Source organism: Nelumbo nucifera, chromosome 2 (genome assembly GCF_055504915.1).
Source record: "Nelumbo nucifera cultivar China Antique chromosome 2, China Antique-T2T, whole genome shotgun sequence".
Lineage (NCBI taxonomy): Eukaryota > Viridiplantae > Streptophyta > Magnoliopsida > Proteales > Nelumbonaceae > Nelumbo > Nelumbo nucifera.
Window position 1 is genome coordinate 62,295,472 of NC_142650.1, and position 18,833 is coordinate 62,314,304.

Sequence of the window (18,833 nt, forward strand, 5' to 3'; positions counted from 1 at the left end):
GGTGATGAAATACACGTGTTGGTTACGAGTCCTAACACTCAGGGGACCACATACATCAGTATGTATAAGGTCAAGCGTGCCTGTACATCTTTCAGGCTTACCGTTAAATGGTCGTTTTGTCATCTTACCTCGAAGGCAAGGCTCACAAGTGGGAAGATCTTCTACGGTTAGAAAATCCAAAGGACCATCCTTTACCAGTCTTGTGATTCAGTCAATATCGATATGGCCAAGTCGGTAATGCCACAGACACGTGGAACTAATTATATCATGAGTCCTTTTCTTGGAGATTTCGAGTGACATAGTTTCGGTTAAGTTACTTTCTAGAGAATGATGTAGAACATAGAGACCGTTCTCCAGTTCCCCGCATGCGGTGAATTTACTGTTCCTTTTAATAGTAATCATATTATTAAAACAGACAGTATATCCATCAACACACAGTTTAGAAACAGAAATCAAATTTCTTCTTAAGTTTTGTACATAAAGACAATCCTTAAGTACAAGTATTCCTTCTCTAAAGACTAATTCTATGATTCCTATCGTCGTAGCTGCAACACTTGCAGAAGTCCCCAAGTAAAGTGTCACTTCTCCTTCACACAGCCTTTTGCTTACTTTGAACCCCTGCAGTGAATTACACGCATGAGTTGAAGCCCCGGAGTCAACACACCAGGACACAGAAGCAACTAACAGATTAGTTTCCATGACACAAGTTTCAAAATTACCTTTCTTAGATTCCAGGTAGGCAGGACAGTTTCTCTTCCAATGGTCGGCCTGCTTGCAGAAGTGACAAACATCAGATGCCTTGTCTTTCTTTTGTTTCTTAGATTTAGTGGCCTTTTTCTAGGGCTTCCTCTTTTCCCTCTTCTTCTTGCCAGATTTGCCAGGTTCAACAAGCATGGCTATCGGCTCATCCTTTCTAATCATTTCCTCGGCTCGTTGTAACATGTTGCTGAGCTCTTGAACGCTAACATTCAACTTGTTCATATTATAGTTCATAATGAACGGATTGAAGGACGAAGGCAAGGAGTTAAGAATGATGTCTATCTGTGTGACCAGATCTAGCCCGGACCCAAGGGCCTCCAGCTCGTTTATGTAACCCATCATCCATAGACAATGGTCATGAACTTGCTGCCCCTCGGTCATCTGTGCGGTCATGAACTGGTTTAGGACCTTTTGGCAAATAGAACAGTTCTTCTCTTCGTACATAGTTTTCAGACTATCCAATATGCCTTTGGCTAGTTCGATCTGATCGAACTGCCTCTATATCGGATTATCTAAAGAGGCTATGATATAGCAGCGAGCTAGGGAGTTTTTCTCCTCCCCTTTTTGGTATTCCCTCCTACGGGCTTCTGAAGCCCTGTCTCTCGGACGATTCGGTGCAGGATTCTTTGCCACTTTATCTAACTTTTCTGAAGTCAGGACCAGCATAAGGTTTATGTACCAGTCGGCATAGTTTGGGCCCTTAAGTTTGTTGTCGTCAAGCAACTTAGCAAATTGTCCGCTTGCCATTTTTTGGTAAACAACAAAATGTTCCATTTCCATTTGTTCATCTCTGAGATTTCCCTCCTATCTCAGTGACGGAGACGGCGAAATGTCTCTGGAAATGTGGGAAATCACATAGGGTGCATGGAGCCAACTGTTTCAACTGCATAACCCCACCACCTCTCTGTGACGGATCATATCCACTCATCGTATGAGTTTCCCTTTGGCCTCTGTCAGACAAGGTTAATAGCCATTTTAGGGTAAACCTTTCTGTCCAGTGAGTGCTCACCCATCATATTCAGGTTACGCCAAGGTACCGTGAGAGAGTTCCCATTTTCTGGTGAAGCCCCTCCCACATCGGTCTATGACACCCCTATCATTTTATGAAACACTTTGATAGACCCAACAGCAAATGGATAGCCCAATTTTATGGTGTGTTTCCTCATTACTGAAGGACCCATCATCGTGCTAATGACGGAAGGCCTTTAGAGAGTCCATCATATGGATTTCCCTATCACATGCACTCATATTACCAGAGGGAACAAGTGATTACACCCTAGTTAATTTAGATCAAACCAAAGTGGCTCCCACTGACTTTCATAAAGTCAGATTTCTGGTGGCCCAATTCGGCTAGGGTTTCCACACATGTCCCTATTTAGGGTTGTGGGGACCACCACGAAAGGAATGGGTCATCCAATGACCATAAAAGACACCATGGCAATGATGTGCATTCAGCCATGGTGTGTGCGAGAGCCACTAACGTATCATCATGGGCCAAGTGCTTATGGCCCATGGTCGCAGCACATCAAACATCCACACATCGTATGTAATGGAAGAATTGATCCAATTAATTACTTGCTGTAAAGCCCATTAATAAGCTCATTTATAATCCATAATATTAACAATTAGCATTATCTAGGTATATGGGTTGAACAGCAGTTAGCAGTTCGGCCCATATAGCTTTTACACAAAAGTGGGCTTTTGCAATTTTAACTTTTTAAAACTGGGCTTTACAGGTTGGGCCGAATTGGTTCTTCCAATTAAAGATTAGTTTCAGACCTGAAAGTAGGAGAAATCAGGGCTGAGAACAGCCCTGTTCGAACCCTAGATTCGGTCCAAACAACTTTGGTCCAATCTGGTCCGAAACGGTCCAAAACCAATTTTTAATTCAAGAAACAATTCAAGAAAGATCTGAAATTAATATTTCTGATTTTAGACAATCACAAATCAGATATGGACTGTTTGTACCACCTGCAAAACAGAAGTTAGTAATCAAGGGTTGCAGTTTCATAAACTGCAAAACGTAGAATGTGATATCACGATCTGCAAATCTCCAGTGCCGCCGCCATCTTCAATCAAGAAAATAAAAAATTACATAAATCTAATTTCTATTAATTAATTACATTCTTGATTGAATCCTATATATTCAGTCTAGAAAAATAAAAAAAAAATATTTTACAGACCGAATAGAATAGAAACTACAAAAAGATTGCGCAGACTATCTGCACCAAATCTGCACTTTGATCTCCATGTACGAACAGCCCATTTAAATCAAGAAATAAATTAAGCACATTTCCAAATAAATTTCAGATTTAACAAAAATTAATTTTAGATCAATCGCCCACATCCAGAAACAATTTCTTGGAACAAAAACAACAATCTGCGCAAATCCATGTAGAACAGCTTCTGCCCATTTGCGCAGGTTCAGATCTAATTTTCTTGGTTCAAGATTCCAACCTATGGCTCTGATACCACTGAAAGGAGGGAGAGATCCATTGTATGGACACCAAGAAAGCAGCAGAACAAGGTGAGCGAATTTCAAAAATTTCTCTCCTCCCTTCCAATTGGGAATCATATACCTTGATTTTAGAATACTATATTCAAGGATCTAATCGAATCAAAATCGAACCAGATCTGAACCAAAGAGAAAGGGAAGGGTTATACCTAATACGGAGAGTCAGTATCTCCCAACGTCGGTGTTCACGCCCAAAGAATACTCCCACTGAAGATGATGCAGTGATATTGGAACAGAACCAGTAGTGTTCGTCCTACGAACCAAATTCTTCACAAGAATTCGATGGAAGTGAAAAACACCGTACATAATCAGCCTTTCAGCAAAGATTGATATCAAGAACACCTTCTTGATCTTTCCCTCTCAGAGAGATCGAACCAGGCAGTGAATGGCGGCGACTGGAGGAGAACTCTAGAGCTGAAGTTGGCGTATTTGCTTTTCTTCTCTCTAGGGTTTCTGAGATCCAATCTCAAATTGCAGGAGGATGTTTTTGCTAAACCCTTGGTTCGAATTCATGTAATTCAAGATTAGGGTTTCTCCTCTTTCTTAGTGATTAAGAAACCTCATAATCCTATTAGGAGTTATCGCAATCCAAATTTGTATTTCGATAGAGAATTATCTTAATCCTATCTGCAGGTTAGGTCAACCCACTCCTAATCTAATCAGGAGGTTACCAAATTCAAATCTTTATTTGAATCTCATATCCGCCCCTTTAAGTGGGTAATTAAATCAGCCAGTTCGAAATGGGCTTTAGGCCGAATAAGCATTAAGTACTCAACAGGCTTCCAAACTGCTGCCCAGTTGGGCTTCTTTGTATGGCGTGGGACCCAAGCATTGATCTACACATCAGCCACATGGGTTCGGCCCAGCTTTTGTTACAAGGCCTAGCCGAATTCACCAGAAAGCCTAGTGAACCCCTTGAGCCCATCACATGGACTCTATGGGCCCAACACTTACACTAAGTGGTCCCTGGGCCAAGCCATCTTATAAAATCCCAAGGACTGTGGGCAGATGCAAGATTAGCCCATCAGGTGTAACCCTAAATGGTCTTTCACTTAACCTCTCAGCCCATAATGATCAAACACTGCCCGACAAGAGAGGACCTCTCCCTCGACTGCAAGGAATAGTGTTGCACTCTCTACTCATATGGATCCTGGGAATTAAAACCATTTGCAAATATTTTGAAACCGTATATATCTATATATATCTTATATATAAATTTTGCAAAACAAAATTCCAACGATTGAAATCAATTGCCGGCAGTTTGGTTTCCATCAGATAGAGTGCACCCCCGATCATTACCTTTGTCCGACAAAGGGGTTGATCCTGTCACTATGATCACCCACTCAGATGAATTCTCAGACTGTCCCAACATACCCAAGTTTTGACCCCGCTAAGGATCTCACTGATTGGAATATCAAAGACAGCCCAATCCGACACCTAGTGCAGTATCATAATCGAGTTTAGGGGTCAGGTGTAACTTTCCAGTTTTGCCCATCAATCACCAAGGTCTAGGGCAATACTAGAAATCTGGTCCAGTTCAAATATTCAACTAAACCCACACTGCATGTGCTTTGGGTCTCACCCTGACAGTTGAGACAGGCCACCCCAATACTTGGCAGCACACCAGTGTCAGCCTTGAAAGGATAAATCTCCCCAGACTTATCCAATGGCTGTGAACATTCTAAACTAACACGAGTCTCATTAAGTGTCCAGTTTAAGGGTCTTACACAGAAATATACCACACAACATGAATCAAACATGCACTTTATTCATTTACACTAAATGTCAAAAGTACATCAAAACTAATTGGAGCTAAGGGCATACAAAAACTGTCTAACAACACGATGCCTCATCCTTAACCCAACCCAACCCGATTTTTCCAAGTTGGATTCGAGCCTTCCCTCCAAGTTGTGTCCCTAGTCATTTATCTAGTTTTTTAGCCATGTTTCTTTTCTTTTCTTTTTTATTTTTTGAGTCCAAAAGGCAATTCTTCATTAAAAATGCTCAGATTACAAGAAATAAGTAGAAATATTAAGGAACTCAAGACTGAAAACCAACTAGATACCACCAAGCATCAAGAAAGAAACAACAACCTAGGTAAGTTGAGCACTAGGAGCATCAACAAGCAAGGTCTTTGTAATTGGCGTTAACAAAGAAATCACCAGTAAAATGAAGGTCATAATCCTTCAACAGAAACTACAAAACCATTGAAGACTCCCGTAACAATGAAGACACAACACAAACACTTAAACACCTACCAACAAACACAAAAGAGAAAACACACACATATACACAAAAGACCTAAACACACCTAAAAACCTTGACAAAAACAAGAACATTAATGGAATGGGCTTAAGCCCACACCCCCCACAGTTCCAAGCTCAGATCTTCTTGGTGCCCGTGGTGGCACCTTTGGACTTGCCACCTCAGCCCCTTCACAGTTTTGATTTGAGAATGGAGTACTTGGTTGTGGGTCTTTGAAACATTCTTTCTTCTTTAAATGGGCGTGTCCAATAGTAATCCCAACATTGGCACTTCCATGGGCGTCATGTTCAATTTCTTCCTCTTGCCTAGATTTTCTTTTCCAGCCCAGTCCATTGCCTTCTTTAATTTTGGGTTTAGTAGGGTCCACTACTTGTTTTACAACTAAAGGGGCTGGAACATTAAGAGCCTTAGAGATTTCTAAGTCTATTTCGATAATCTGCTCCATATCTTCTCCCAAATCTTCATTTAAGATTTCCAAATCAGAATTTAGGAGAGCCTTTCCTTTTATTTTTTTCTTTTTTTTAAATTTGAATCTTCATATCTCTCTTCAGTTCTAGTGTCCTTTCATTTGTACATCCCCCAAGATTATGCATTGATTTTCGGTTGAGGGAAAGACATGAATGGGGTTCTCCTTGTCTACGTCAGCATCGCCTGAGTCCGATCGCCGGCTGCTCACCTTTGCATGCCTATGCTTATCAGCTTTCTTTGAGTTTTGTTTTCCCCCTTGTCTTCTTGTTTCGCACCACAAATATTTTGTGAATCAAGGTTGGAGTTTACGAGCCTCCCCTATCTTGCAAGTGTCAATTGCATTGTTCACTCTTGCTTTGTATTCACATTTGTCCTGTATATGGCCCAATCTGCCACACAAATAGCAAAATTTGGAGAGCCTCTCGTACTGAAATTTAGCAGGTATGTATAGTAGTATTGTTTAGAAATGTGTAGCGAGAGGATCAGACTGGTGGGCTGTAGATACTCATGGATACTTTGATCCAGATGAAATTACTCCATTTCTTTTCTTCCCCTTGTTGTGGTTCATAAGTCCTGCCAATAGCTTTTCCAAGTTCCATTCCCACCGCCAGAGTAAGGTTCTCTACTAGGAGTCCTCTTATGTGCACCCAAATATCAATGTCGTTAAGGAGGTAAGAGGAAGGGGCCATATCAAGTAGGCACTTCTCCATGATGATAAGATCTTTGTCAAACGTCCAAGGTCCATTGTCAACAATTGCATCTCTCTCCACTCTAGAGGGGGAATCTAATCAGGAAGGCATCCAGTTCAAACTCAGATATTGCATATGGGTTTATGTGCCGAGCGGCTTTTAAGCCTTTACATAAACCAAGAAGGCTGATCTCTTTATCAGTCAAAATCTTAATCACTAAGAAGGGTCTGTTTCATTGCTGAAAAAGGGATGGGAAAAGAGAAATATTCTTAAATGATTCATCTTTCCTATGTTTGTTTGGTGGTATACAGTGCTTTGGGATGAGAAATGAGGGGGACGCGGGATCCCAAAAACAAGTGAGCGGGATCGCACCATAACAGTGTGACCCCGGTAGGAAAAGAAAAGTTAAAGACATGTTTGAGAAAATTTATCGAGCTTTGTCAGAATAGGAGTTCGCAGTCTTGTCTCCTTTGTAAGTAGCACCCCAACAGTCATATCTCTGGTGGCTTCTCCAGACATCTCTTTGGAAGGTAAGACAAGATCCATGAACAACTTGATTAGGCGATTATATTTTACCCATTTTTGTTTTTTTTTCAGTCCATTATTCATTCTTTTCTATCCCCATGTTTTTCCCCTCATTGCTTGGAAGCTTAGTTTGTGTATTCATTGTCTCCTGTATGAGGTTTTGTTGGAACGAAACTGCATCATTCACGAACATGCATCTATGCCTTTTTTTTTCAATTTTTCCTCTCATTTTAACCCAACGGTGAGATCTGGTCACACTAGGGTTTTTATCATTCTTTGTGAATGCCCTATATGTGATTTCCTTTTGTAAAATGTCCAAACACGCATGGGTTTTTTAGATCTAACATTTTCACCTCATTTGTGCAGATTTGTGCCAAGAACGTATTTGTTCCCAAGCTTGAGGTAACACCCATACTCAATCTTCCATTGTTTCCCATGTATCTTCATTCTATTTTGGTTGTTCTTTTCTCTATTTTTGTTTTTATTCCCTCCATTCTCTACAAGATCAGTAATAATGTTTGCAAGGTTAAATATAATCTCTATTTTTTGCTTTTATTCCCTCTAATCTTTGCAAAATCAGTAATAATGCTTGCAAGGTTAAATATAACCTCTATTTTTTACTTTTATTCACTTTAATTTCTGCAAAATCAATAATAATGCTTGCACAGGTTAAACATAACCTCTGTTTTTGTTTTTATTCCTTCCAATCTCTACAAAATCAGTAATATTGTTTGCATGGGTTAAATTTAATCTCTATTTTTTTATTTCCTCCAGTAATAATGCTTGCACATGTTAAATATAATATTTGTTTTTGTTTGTATTTCCACCAATCTTTGCAAAATCTGTAATTTTTTTTGTGCTACAACACATTAGTCACCTACATTCATTTTCTTAACCTTAGGAAATTCATTTGATACCCTTCAAATAGCCTAGATCATGAGACCTGAACTAATAAATTGATTAGTTACTAGTTTTTCAGAAAACTATATAAGAATTTATATGTAGCTTTTACAGTATCAATTGATTAGTTATTAGTTTTTATAGTATCAAACCTTTTTGGTATCATTTCACACTCTTTGGCTTGTTAAGCCTACATAGAAGTAGGTAAATTGTGTAAGAATTTCTATGCATCTTACCTCAAGGCCAACTAAAATTTAGTTAGTTTCCTATTTTGATGTTAATACTTATTAAAGTATAGGTTAAATTCCGTATTTATTTACTTAACAAGGATTTATTGATGGAAGATCAACATGAGGAAAAATCAGATATAATAGAATGATTTTGATACTTGATGACATCTTCTATGCTTGATTATTGAATTTTATTACTAACTTTGTTATTATTCATATAAAATTTTCCATACCTAATTAACCAACATAATTTCATATGATAGAATCCCTTTGATCCCACTCTATTCCATTCCTATGTTCTACTCTAATCATCAAATAAGCAGTTTTAAACTGCATTGTCATACATCATATCCTTTATGTTGCAACAGGGATGTATATGAACATGTGGAAGAGGTTGGTCACTTCAAACATGAAAAATGACATTCAGTCAAAAATGACAATATGTTAGACACTAATCCCCTTTAATTTTTCTAGATTAGGCCTTCTACACACCATTATGGATAAGTAAAGTCAAAGTATCCTCAAACCTTCCCATGTAGCTTGTTAGTTCAAGAGCACCTACATCTTTAGATATTTCAGAAATAAAAAAAGAAAGTTAATAACACTGTATGATAAGCCATAGAATAGTATGCCAATAAGTTCAAAAGGATTATTTATGGAACATTCCCCTATAAAGGCTCTGTCACATGAATTAGCCATCAAAAGAGACAAAAAAGTGATCTGGATTTTATAGTTTATGTTGATCTATAAAACACAAGAAAACTTGGTGCCAAGGCACAAGATGAAAGTACTTCTCACCATCCAAACCTTGCCAAAGGAAATCTCTTTGGATTTTTTTTCTAGAGATTCCAGAACTGAAACAGGGGCTATGTAAAAGTGAAAATGCTAAACCATTGATAGACCCTCATTGGAAACACTAATCCAATTTGAAACTATAATGGATGAGGTTTGGTTAGAAAATCCCAATCTGAGTTGAAACTATATTGAGGTTGGGATGAAGCCTTAGGTAACCCAACACAATTCAAGTCTTTTTACCAAAAAAACAGAAAGAAAAAGAATGAGGGAAGGGGAATAGGGTGTTTTGTGTCCAAATCTGAGTTAGAAACCTATAAACTTTCAAAATTTCAGATTTATAAATCTACATGTATTCAAAATTTCAGATTAAAGAATGTTGAAATCAAATTTTAAGAAACTAGTACACACTTAAACTTATTCATCATTGATGATTTGTTTTTTTTTTTCTTTGACTACTTTTTCTAGCATGCAAACTATACTGACATTCTGGAATAAGCCCCCCAATTTATTTATTTATTTATTGTCTATATATAAATGGACCAAAATTTGCTTCATGCAATTGTTGGGTTTGCAACTTCTACAGTTGCGGTTACATTTTCAATGTTGCAAGAATATGTGGATTATATTGATAAGGAACCATCAGTTAACCAGGATTTAGAACGGAGGGATTTATTGGAGAGACTATATGGACAAAAATAGATTGTTATAATTAATTGAGAATAGGAAAAGCAGCCTTTGCAAGGTAATGCAAGATTATTAGTGAGATAGGGAGACTATATGATACATTGAATTGCATGGTAGAAGAACAAGTGGCATGTTTCCTACACATATTGGCACACAATGTTAGGAATAGAACAATGGGCTTTCATTTCAGTTGATCTGGTGAGATTGTAAGTCATCATTTCAACACTGTATTGAATGCATTGTTGAGCTTGGAGGATAAGTACTTGATTCAACCAAGTGGTACTGAAACACCTCCAAAAATTAGAAATCGACCTAATTTTTTGTCATATTTCAAGGTAACATAATTCATAGTGTCTTCTTTATGACATATACACTCATAATAATGCATAATAAAATGCATATGTATAATGGCAAGATTTTGTTGGGGCAATTGATGTCTCACACCTCCCTATAAAAGTCCCTTCTGTTGATGTTGATAGGTTCTGAGATCGTAAATCTTACCCTACACAAAACATCCTTGTTGCATGTTCTTTCAATTTGTAGTTCACATATGTATTACCTGGTTGGGAGTTGCTGCATCAGACTCTTATATGCTTAACAATGCTCAGAGGAGGGAGCATAAATTAGAGGTCCCTTAAGGTATTAATAAACTCTCATCAAAGGCATTTGTATTTAATAGGTAAGAATGTACGTGTTTCCTAACTTCTTTATATTTTAAATAAATAAATATTATCTCGTAGACATAGGATTTTTATTAAAGACTAGATTCATTACACTATACCAAAACACACAATACCATCTAAAGGAATGGGGTGCGCATCAACCTGACAACCCAAAAGAACTGTTTAACCTTCGGCACTCATCACTTAAAAATGCCATTGAACGGATCTTTGGGGTATTGAAGAAATGCTTTCCAATTTTGGTATCTCAACAACAATATTTTTTTAAGTCTCAGGTGAAGATTGTGTCTACATGTTGTATCTTGCACAACCATGTCATGGGTGTGGATCCATATGACTTTATCATGCGTCAGTATGATTGAGAAGCAGTTGACACAACTCTCCCAACCATCTCAATGAGCTAGTAGAAATGAACAATCATGGGAAGGAATTTGTCTCAGAGACGAAATAACTACCTAAATGTGGGTTGATTATGTCTTGTATCGATCTAGGGCTCGACATTAATTTCTTCATGTTGTCTAACTCTTTCATTTTTTTTCTCTGTGTACTCTCCTTTTTAAAATGACTATGATGTTTGAGTTTAGTAATTACATATTGCTATTTATACAAAAATACTTTGTCTGACTTAGTGTTATGGATGTATATTGTTGAATTGCATTGTTCATTTGATTAGCATGAAATAGAAATGGACTCTTCTAGTTCTCAACCTGAAAACAAGAATGGAAAATTAAACATGAGGTAGACCCAAGATATGGATAATTTACTCATTGAGACACTTTTTTAGCAAGTCAACCTTGGAAACAAAGTTGACAAAAGTTTCAAAGCACATGCTATTAGCATGAAGTTTTCAATTGACTGTACCCAAGGACACATACGGAATAGGTTGAAAACAAACATATGAAACTTTGTCATATTAAAAAACCTTTTGAATCAAAGTGTTTTTGCATGGAATCATTCAACCAAGACAATAGATGCAATGCCTAATGTTTGGGCTACATATATTGAGGTAAAATAGATTAATAACACTCACTTTAAACACTTACTTTTCAAATTAGTATGAAATATGACTTATTATGAAACTCCCATGGTAAATGAGCAGGCACATCCAGAGGCAAAGCAGTTCAGACGAAAAAGCATTCCCAACTATGACCAATTGGCATTGGCTTGTGGTAATAATCAAGTGACTGGAAATGGTGTCTTCATAGCCAAGGAGCTAAACAAGCAAGATGCAATTTCCGCAATTGCCACTAATGCAACACCAAATGCTGAGCATGTGTTTGATGACATTGATGAGGCGGAGAATTTTGGAGATCCTAGCCTTCAAGCAAGGCCAGTGGAGGGAAGTAGTTCTGCAAAATGAAGAGTTTTAGGAAAACAAAAGTCATATGCTTCAATTGTTATTGAACAAGTACAAGATATTGCTACACATCTTGGAAAACCTGCATCTGTAGTTGAGAGAGGGTTTGGTTTATTCAGCAAGGAGAAAATGTATGTAGATGTTATGAGTTTAGAAGGATGTTTAGTGGAATTTCTAATGAAAGCATATGGCTTCTTAGCTTAATCTAAGAGTCAAGTTATGACATTTTATGGAGTGGAGCCACATCTGAGGAAGACATGGCTTCAAATGAAGTTGGGGCCTCCATATTGAAGGAAGGAATGAGAGACTTGAACTATTACAAGTAACAAACTCGGTATTAACTATATATGACAAAAACTTGTTTTGATGGTTGAGCTTTTGCATCCATTTTGTACATTTTGTTGGGATGCACTAGCAATTTGATGGTTGTCCCCTTTTTGCGCAATGGTCAATCTACTTTATTTTGATGATTATTAAACTATACTTGTGTTAAGTGGAATCTATGGTTATATTCTACATCAACGAATTTATCGATATATGGATGATTATGAGTGCATGGAATGGACAGGTTGAAGTAGTGGCATTGGATGAACTAATTACAAGTTAAAGATAACTTTCAGTTGATTTATTGATATATGGATGACTTTTTTTTATGAAATAGGTTATTGAATGCATGAACAGGTTTTTCATGGATTCATGAACAACTTCTTCAATGAATGAACAGGTCCAAATAATGGAGCACTTTTAACTCCTAGTATAACTTTTTTTATGAATGCATTAACAGGTTTTTTGATGAATGAACAAGCTTTTGGTGAATGATGAATGTATGAATAAGTTCTTTGATGAATGAACAAATCCAAATAAGGGATCATTTCTTTGATGATTGAACAATTTATTGAAATATTTTCTCGTATAAATTTTCTTGTAAAACAAACTCTAGAAAATGGATTTTCTTACAAAAATTTTCTCAGCAAACAAACGCACTGTGACTAACTGAGGAAATAATTTTTCCTTTTTCTCATCCCATCCTTTCCAAGGTTTTTAAAACCGACCCGGAGAACAAACCGGTCAGGGGTCCGAAAAACGGAACTGATCACCTGACCAGTTCCCAGTTTTTCCGATCCAACCAACCGGTCCGATCTGGTTTTAAAAACCATGATCCTTTCTCAACAATCAAACAGACCCTAAGGATCTGTTCCATTCTTAGGAATAAGAAACATGTTCTTTCTTTACTATGACTTCACTCTCTTCCGTTGATCCCAGTAATTATTCCAGATTTTTAACCAACAAAATTTCTATGCGTGAGGCCGCTGTCAATGCTTTAACCAACAAAATTTCGGTGATTTTTTAGCCATGTTTCCACTGATGTTCAGATTTATTATAAAATATTTATAGCTCAAGAACTTTTGGCAATCCAATTCTGACTTCAATGGTAAAAGCCGGTAAAGATCTTTTCAATCAGAAATATTTTTGTCACATTATCGCCTTTTGTAATACAGTTCCGCTGCTTTTACATGGAGACAAATGCATCCCTAAAATATTATTCCTTGAATAATCAAATTGTTTTTATTTTTTTAAACACACGAATCAGGAAAATAAGACTTCTAAGCGAAAGCTTTCATTAATGTCTTGCATAAATTCATCCTCATAAGAGTTCACCCAGCATCGAGTGTGAAGCTATGTATCAAGAACCAAGGAGAAGATGGGATAGAATTATATGGGAGTTTCATCCTCTTTTTCCGTCATTATATAAAGCAGCATACCCACTTACCCAGAAATATATTGACATTCCTTAGACAAGTAACAGTTCGGGCTTAGACTTCGGAGTCGGGCAAGGCTCGGGCCTTAGGCAGTGCGGCCCATTCTTAGAGTTGGGCTTGGGTTGAGCTTAAACCCAGCCCGGCCCAGCCTGCCCGACTTGTGTCCCTTAATTTTACGCATTTCTTTTTTTTTTTTTTTTAGCCAAATTTACGCATTTCAATTAATAAAAAATAGGCATGAAAATATTGAATTACATATTGTAGAGAAACATATTTACATTCCTAAGACAATAAGTAAGAATAAAATGTATATACCAATGTATTTGGAAGGAGGTAATTAACTTGCTGAACTAACCAACAAATGCAAAAATCATAGAACAGTGATCTTGATCCTTTTCTTTACAACATATATAGAAGGAGCCATTGTTTCTTTCACAACCAGGGATGGAAGCACGGAAAGTAAATAAATTGGTTCCTTCAGAAGAATATTTACAAGGGATTCCATCTCCAATGAAGAAGCTGACTCCTAAACATTGAAAGACTCGTGGAAATTAAATCTGAAAAGCTAAAACCGGAACAAGAGCAAGAAAAGTAAACTCTACCAGTCTCTAATCTTGAAAGGAGTTATCTTGATAACAAGACCAGGGAAGACATCATCTGGGTCATGGATATGTGGGTTCTCTTCAACTATGAAAGGGTCACCGCATTTTTCGCTTATGGTATGTAGGGTTTCTCCCTCTTCAACGACGTAAATCTCATCACAAGGTTTGCTGATCATCCTCAGATTCATTCGAACCAGCGACTCACTTTCGCTTGAATCACAACAACCCAGCAAGAGAAGAACCACCAGGACCAGAGAACAATACCAGGATATCCTCTCTGCTACTGATGCTGTTATTGTGGATGAGGAAGAAAATCCTGCCATGAATACTGAAGAACTCAGCTGCTTCTTTAATTGTTTGCTGCTTTGGGATTTCCAAACTTTTCCCCAAGTTGTGTTCAAGCTTTCTGGAAGTGGAGAAGAAGAAGGGGAGGGGAGCTTCTGATTTATTGAGAAATTCCAAAGAAGAGAACTAGGGTTCTTTTCTTGGTGGTTGGAGTGGGTGCATTTTTTGGCGGGAAGTTGAAATGGCTCCCTCAATGTGGTAGGTAAATGTCAAAGAAGGAGGAGAATACTATGAGGTAAAGTATTGATACTTGCTTCTTGGGTCTCAAGTCTCAACTGCTTTCTAATGTTGGCTTGGGTGACCTGCTGGGCTCCTAATATGTTGATAGTTTACTTGCTTTCTAAAGTTTTTCCAAGTAATATACTAACTTGATTGTCACGTCATATGACGAATGATCAAAACCTTGGTGACCCATAACTATGACCAAGATTTTTTTTTTCCTTGTAATTAATCCACCATAATCAATCACTTGTTCTTTTATGTGAGAAGTCGATAAATTAAATTCAACAAACTAAAATCTCTCCTGCATAAAATCCTTTGGCATTCGGCATGGCAACAAGGCTATATCTGATAGTTTGGTCATCATCTAAGACTTATCACTTACCCAACTATATATACACGGTTACAGAAAAATAATAAACCAAGATAAAAAATAAAGGTAGCGTGCAGGAGTCAATCAGGCTTTTGATATTCCACTCCCCAGTTAACCTCAGCCCTATAACCCATCTTTAATTAGAACTTCTAAATTAAAAATAAATAAATAATCAACAACAAACCATATAAGTAGTCAAATGGAATGTCCTGTATTTATAATCACTTAAGTGAAATGAAAAAAAAATAATAATTGTAAATAATCTAAACCGCCAAAAGAATATATGAAATTAATAATTTATGTGAGTATTAACGGCCCAATAAGGCCATTGTAGTTGGTAATCTATGACTTAATAAATTAAAGTAGATGCATTCATGCTATACTAATCCTATACAATTCCAATACTTAATTTGTTACATTATACTTATATAAACAATTATATATGGCTTTCAAAATAAAATTATACTTACACAATTTATATATATGTGTAGACTATGTTTGGTTTGATAGAAAATAAGAGAAAAATAAAAAGTGGAGAAAAGTTCTTAACAAATTTTGTAAGATTCATTAAGAACTTTTTCTCAACTTTCTATTTCTTTTTTATTTGATTTCAAACTATGATGTGTATTCACTAAAATTTGTTGAAGGTTAAAGCAAGATTTCAACCAGTGATGTTAAATGTCACATGATTTATTTATTTTTCGTTGATTCATATTTTATAAGATGTATGTACCTTCAAAATTTTAACAATGCTAAAAATATCAGTTATGATGTGTGTATTTTCACTGCTTTAGTATTCTTTGTTGCATAGTGTAGCTAATGCATCATAGATTTTGTCTTCTTATTCTATTAAAACAAAAACAACCTTGGTGACTAATTTCAGCCTCTCTCTTTCACACACAAAATTAAAAGAATAGGATAAATTTTTTAAACTATCTTTATCTTTATAGTTTAGTTAATTGACTAAATATACTCTTACTGTTTGATTATTGTGTAACGTTATTCCTACCATTTCTGACAATTAACTAATTGTCAACATCAGTGTTAATATTCTGTTAAAACTTGTAAACACCTGACATAATTTTCTTTTAAAACCCAATTTTACCCTCCATCCATCTTCATCTTCACCGTCTGTCTTCCTTTCAACCGTGGCAAGCTGAACTGTTGTGTTCTGTTTCAAACCAAGCTGTTGTCTTCCTTTCAACATCTCGTACACACGATTGGGGTGTTGCAGAAAAAACACGGCAATTCGAACTGTTGTGTTCTGTTGTTATTGTTTTTCACTGGTTTTGATTTTAGTTTATTTTTGCTATTTCGGTGATAGGTACCTTAAAAAGAACACAGGATTACAGTTTCAGGGTCAAATTCGATAGCTCTAGGTAAAAAAAAAAAAAAAAAAAAAAAAAAAAAAACTTTATAAATCCTGTCTAACTCATGAAAAAATTTAAAATGATCAAATAGAACAGGGTGGACTCTAATCGAGCTCTAATGTCGAAAACCCAAAGACCTCCTCCACTCGAGTTGTAGGATAGGTTCAAAATATAAAAGAGGAAAAAGAAAGCAAATCAACCCGGAAACCTACGAACCTCAGTTTCGTAGATATTTAGGTGGATTGGTTCTTGCGATTGAAGTCGGTTAAAAGTTGATCCCGCCAGATACTGAACTTTCTCATAAAGCAAAGGTTACGAAATGCGTAACGATCAGCAACAATGGAATCAGAATCATTCTATTGGAACTTCAGAGGTTTTATTCTCAACCACGAAATCTCTCTTCCGGGAAGAAACAATAGAGACCAGAATCGAGGTCCAATGTGAAGAATCTAGATTAACGGACAGACCCTTTTAATTCTTCTCTCTGTGAATCAAAAAACACCATCGGAGGGACCCTTTTACAAGGTTCTTTTTGTACCTTTCCTTTCTTTACTGAGAAGCCATTCTCTCTACATGAAGCTACCTGCAATGGCCGTTCACTTAGCTTTATCTCACATCATCTCTATAAGGTCAAGCTTAGCCGTTAGGGAGTCGGAATCATCTAATATATTATTATATTATCAATTACTTCCCTCCTGCTCAAGATGTAATAAATAAAGAATTGGCTTAAAAAAAAAATGCAATAAAGAATTAATATGAGGGATATATGACTGTCTCCACCATGCTGATGTCTTAGATGATACTTTGCCTGAAGGAATTGGTCTTAGCTATTTGCTATCTACCTAAAAGGTTTCTTTTTTTTTTTTTTTGATAATAATACCAAAAAGGGGTTTTATTTGGGGTAATACCCAGAAGGGTTAACATCTTGACGAAGTCTCGTTTTACTTTCACGATGAGATGAAGATTTTATATTTGATGGCATCTCATCCCTAGCAAGTACCAGCACCATATAACACATCTGTAACAATATTATTATGACAAGTTTTTTGACTGGTTCTCGTCCTTCTTTACTATAAGTAGATTTTTTTTTAGATTCCATTCCAGAGTGCTAAATCTGCAAGCTTAGCCTGCAAAATTTCATAGTTCTACAGTATTTTAGGGTTCAGGGTTCTGTGTTAACAGCGAAATGTATTTTGGGACCGGATGTAGTAGGTACGGTAGGTAAGCATAAAGAGTGAATACGTAATAGCTGTGTGACACATATTACAATTAATGTATCTTTTATCCAAACATTTTTATTTCATTAGACATAAATTATTCATTATTTTATTAATTTTTTTTAAATAATTAAAAATAAAAAATAATGAAAAAAGAAAACATAAATGAGTCCCAACTCCCAATACATTTAGGTTTTCCTTTTTTATTATTTTTATTTTTAATTATTTTGACAAAGATAATAAAATAATGGATAATTTTTGTCTAACGAAAAAAAAATGTTTGGATGAAAGACACATTAACTGAGATATGTGTCACACAGCTATTACCTGTTCACTCATTGTACTTACCGAATGTGCCTACTACATCTGAACCCATCAAAATTGCAGTTGTATTGGGCTGAAATTAGAACTTCTATCAAGAAATTGTATTACATATTTGTCAAATTTGATATTTCTCTTCTTCTTTTTTCTTTTTTCTTTTTTCTTTTTTCTTTTTTCTTTTTTCTTTTTCTTTTTTTTTTTTTTTGCAGTCAACTGCAATACAAAATTGAATGATTGCTTCAATTAGCTATTCTATACTTGTTGGGATATTTAGAAAGGAAAGTGCCAATGGTCACATATTTGAAACCAAACCAATCCCTTCAGTTTTTTTTAATTAATTAGTGTCAAAGCAAAACCAAACCAACAAGTAATCACTGGTCAACTGGTCAATAGATCAACCAGTTGACCAGTTCGATTCAATTAATCACTGATTTTTCTTCAAGGTTAACAAAAACCAAATCAAGAAAAAAAAACAACTTTTGGGGGGAAAAACAATTAAACTGGAAATGAACAGATCAGTTTAATTATCATCCTTTTCGATTTGATTTCTCGGCTTCATGGTTTTCAGTTTTTCATAAGCATCCTAACCAAATAATGTTTGGAGGCATAAGTAAGTTTTTAATAATTATATTATCAATACATAATAATAAATGAAATTTCTAAAACTAACCTAAGACATAAAATTAAGTCCATGACAAACCATAATGTACAAGCTTTAATGGTATCAGATATGTTGAATTAAGTACAAATATGATTTCA

At 36.2% G+C, this 18,833-nt stretch overlaps 1 protein-coding gene across 1 annotated transcript; it reads right to left on the reverse strand.

The window, feature by feature from the left end:
* Window positions 1–14,225: 14,225 nt before the first annotated feature.
* Window positions 14,226–14,552, reverse strand: LOC104607716 (uncharacterized). Its single transcript, XM_010273414.2, has one exon. It carries the CDS (start codon window positions 14,550–14,552, stop codon window positions 14,226–14,228), a length of 327 nt encoding a protein of 108 aa, XP_010271716.1.
* Window positions 14,553–18,833: the final 4,281 nt, after the last annotated feature.

Coding starts and splice junctions, on each gene's coding strand:
- LOC104607716 (XM_010273414.2), bottom strand. CDS start 14,552: ATGGCAGGATTTTCTTCCTCATCCACAATAACAGCATCAGTAGCAGAG.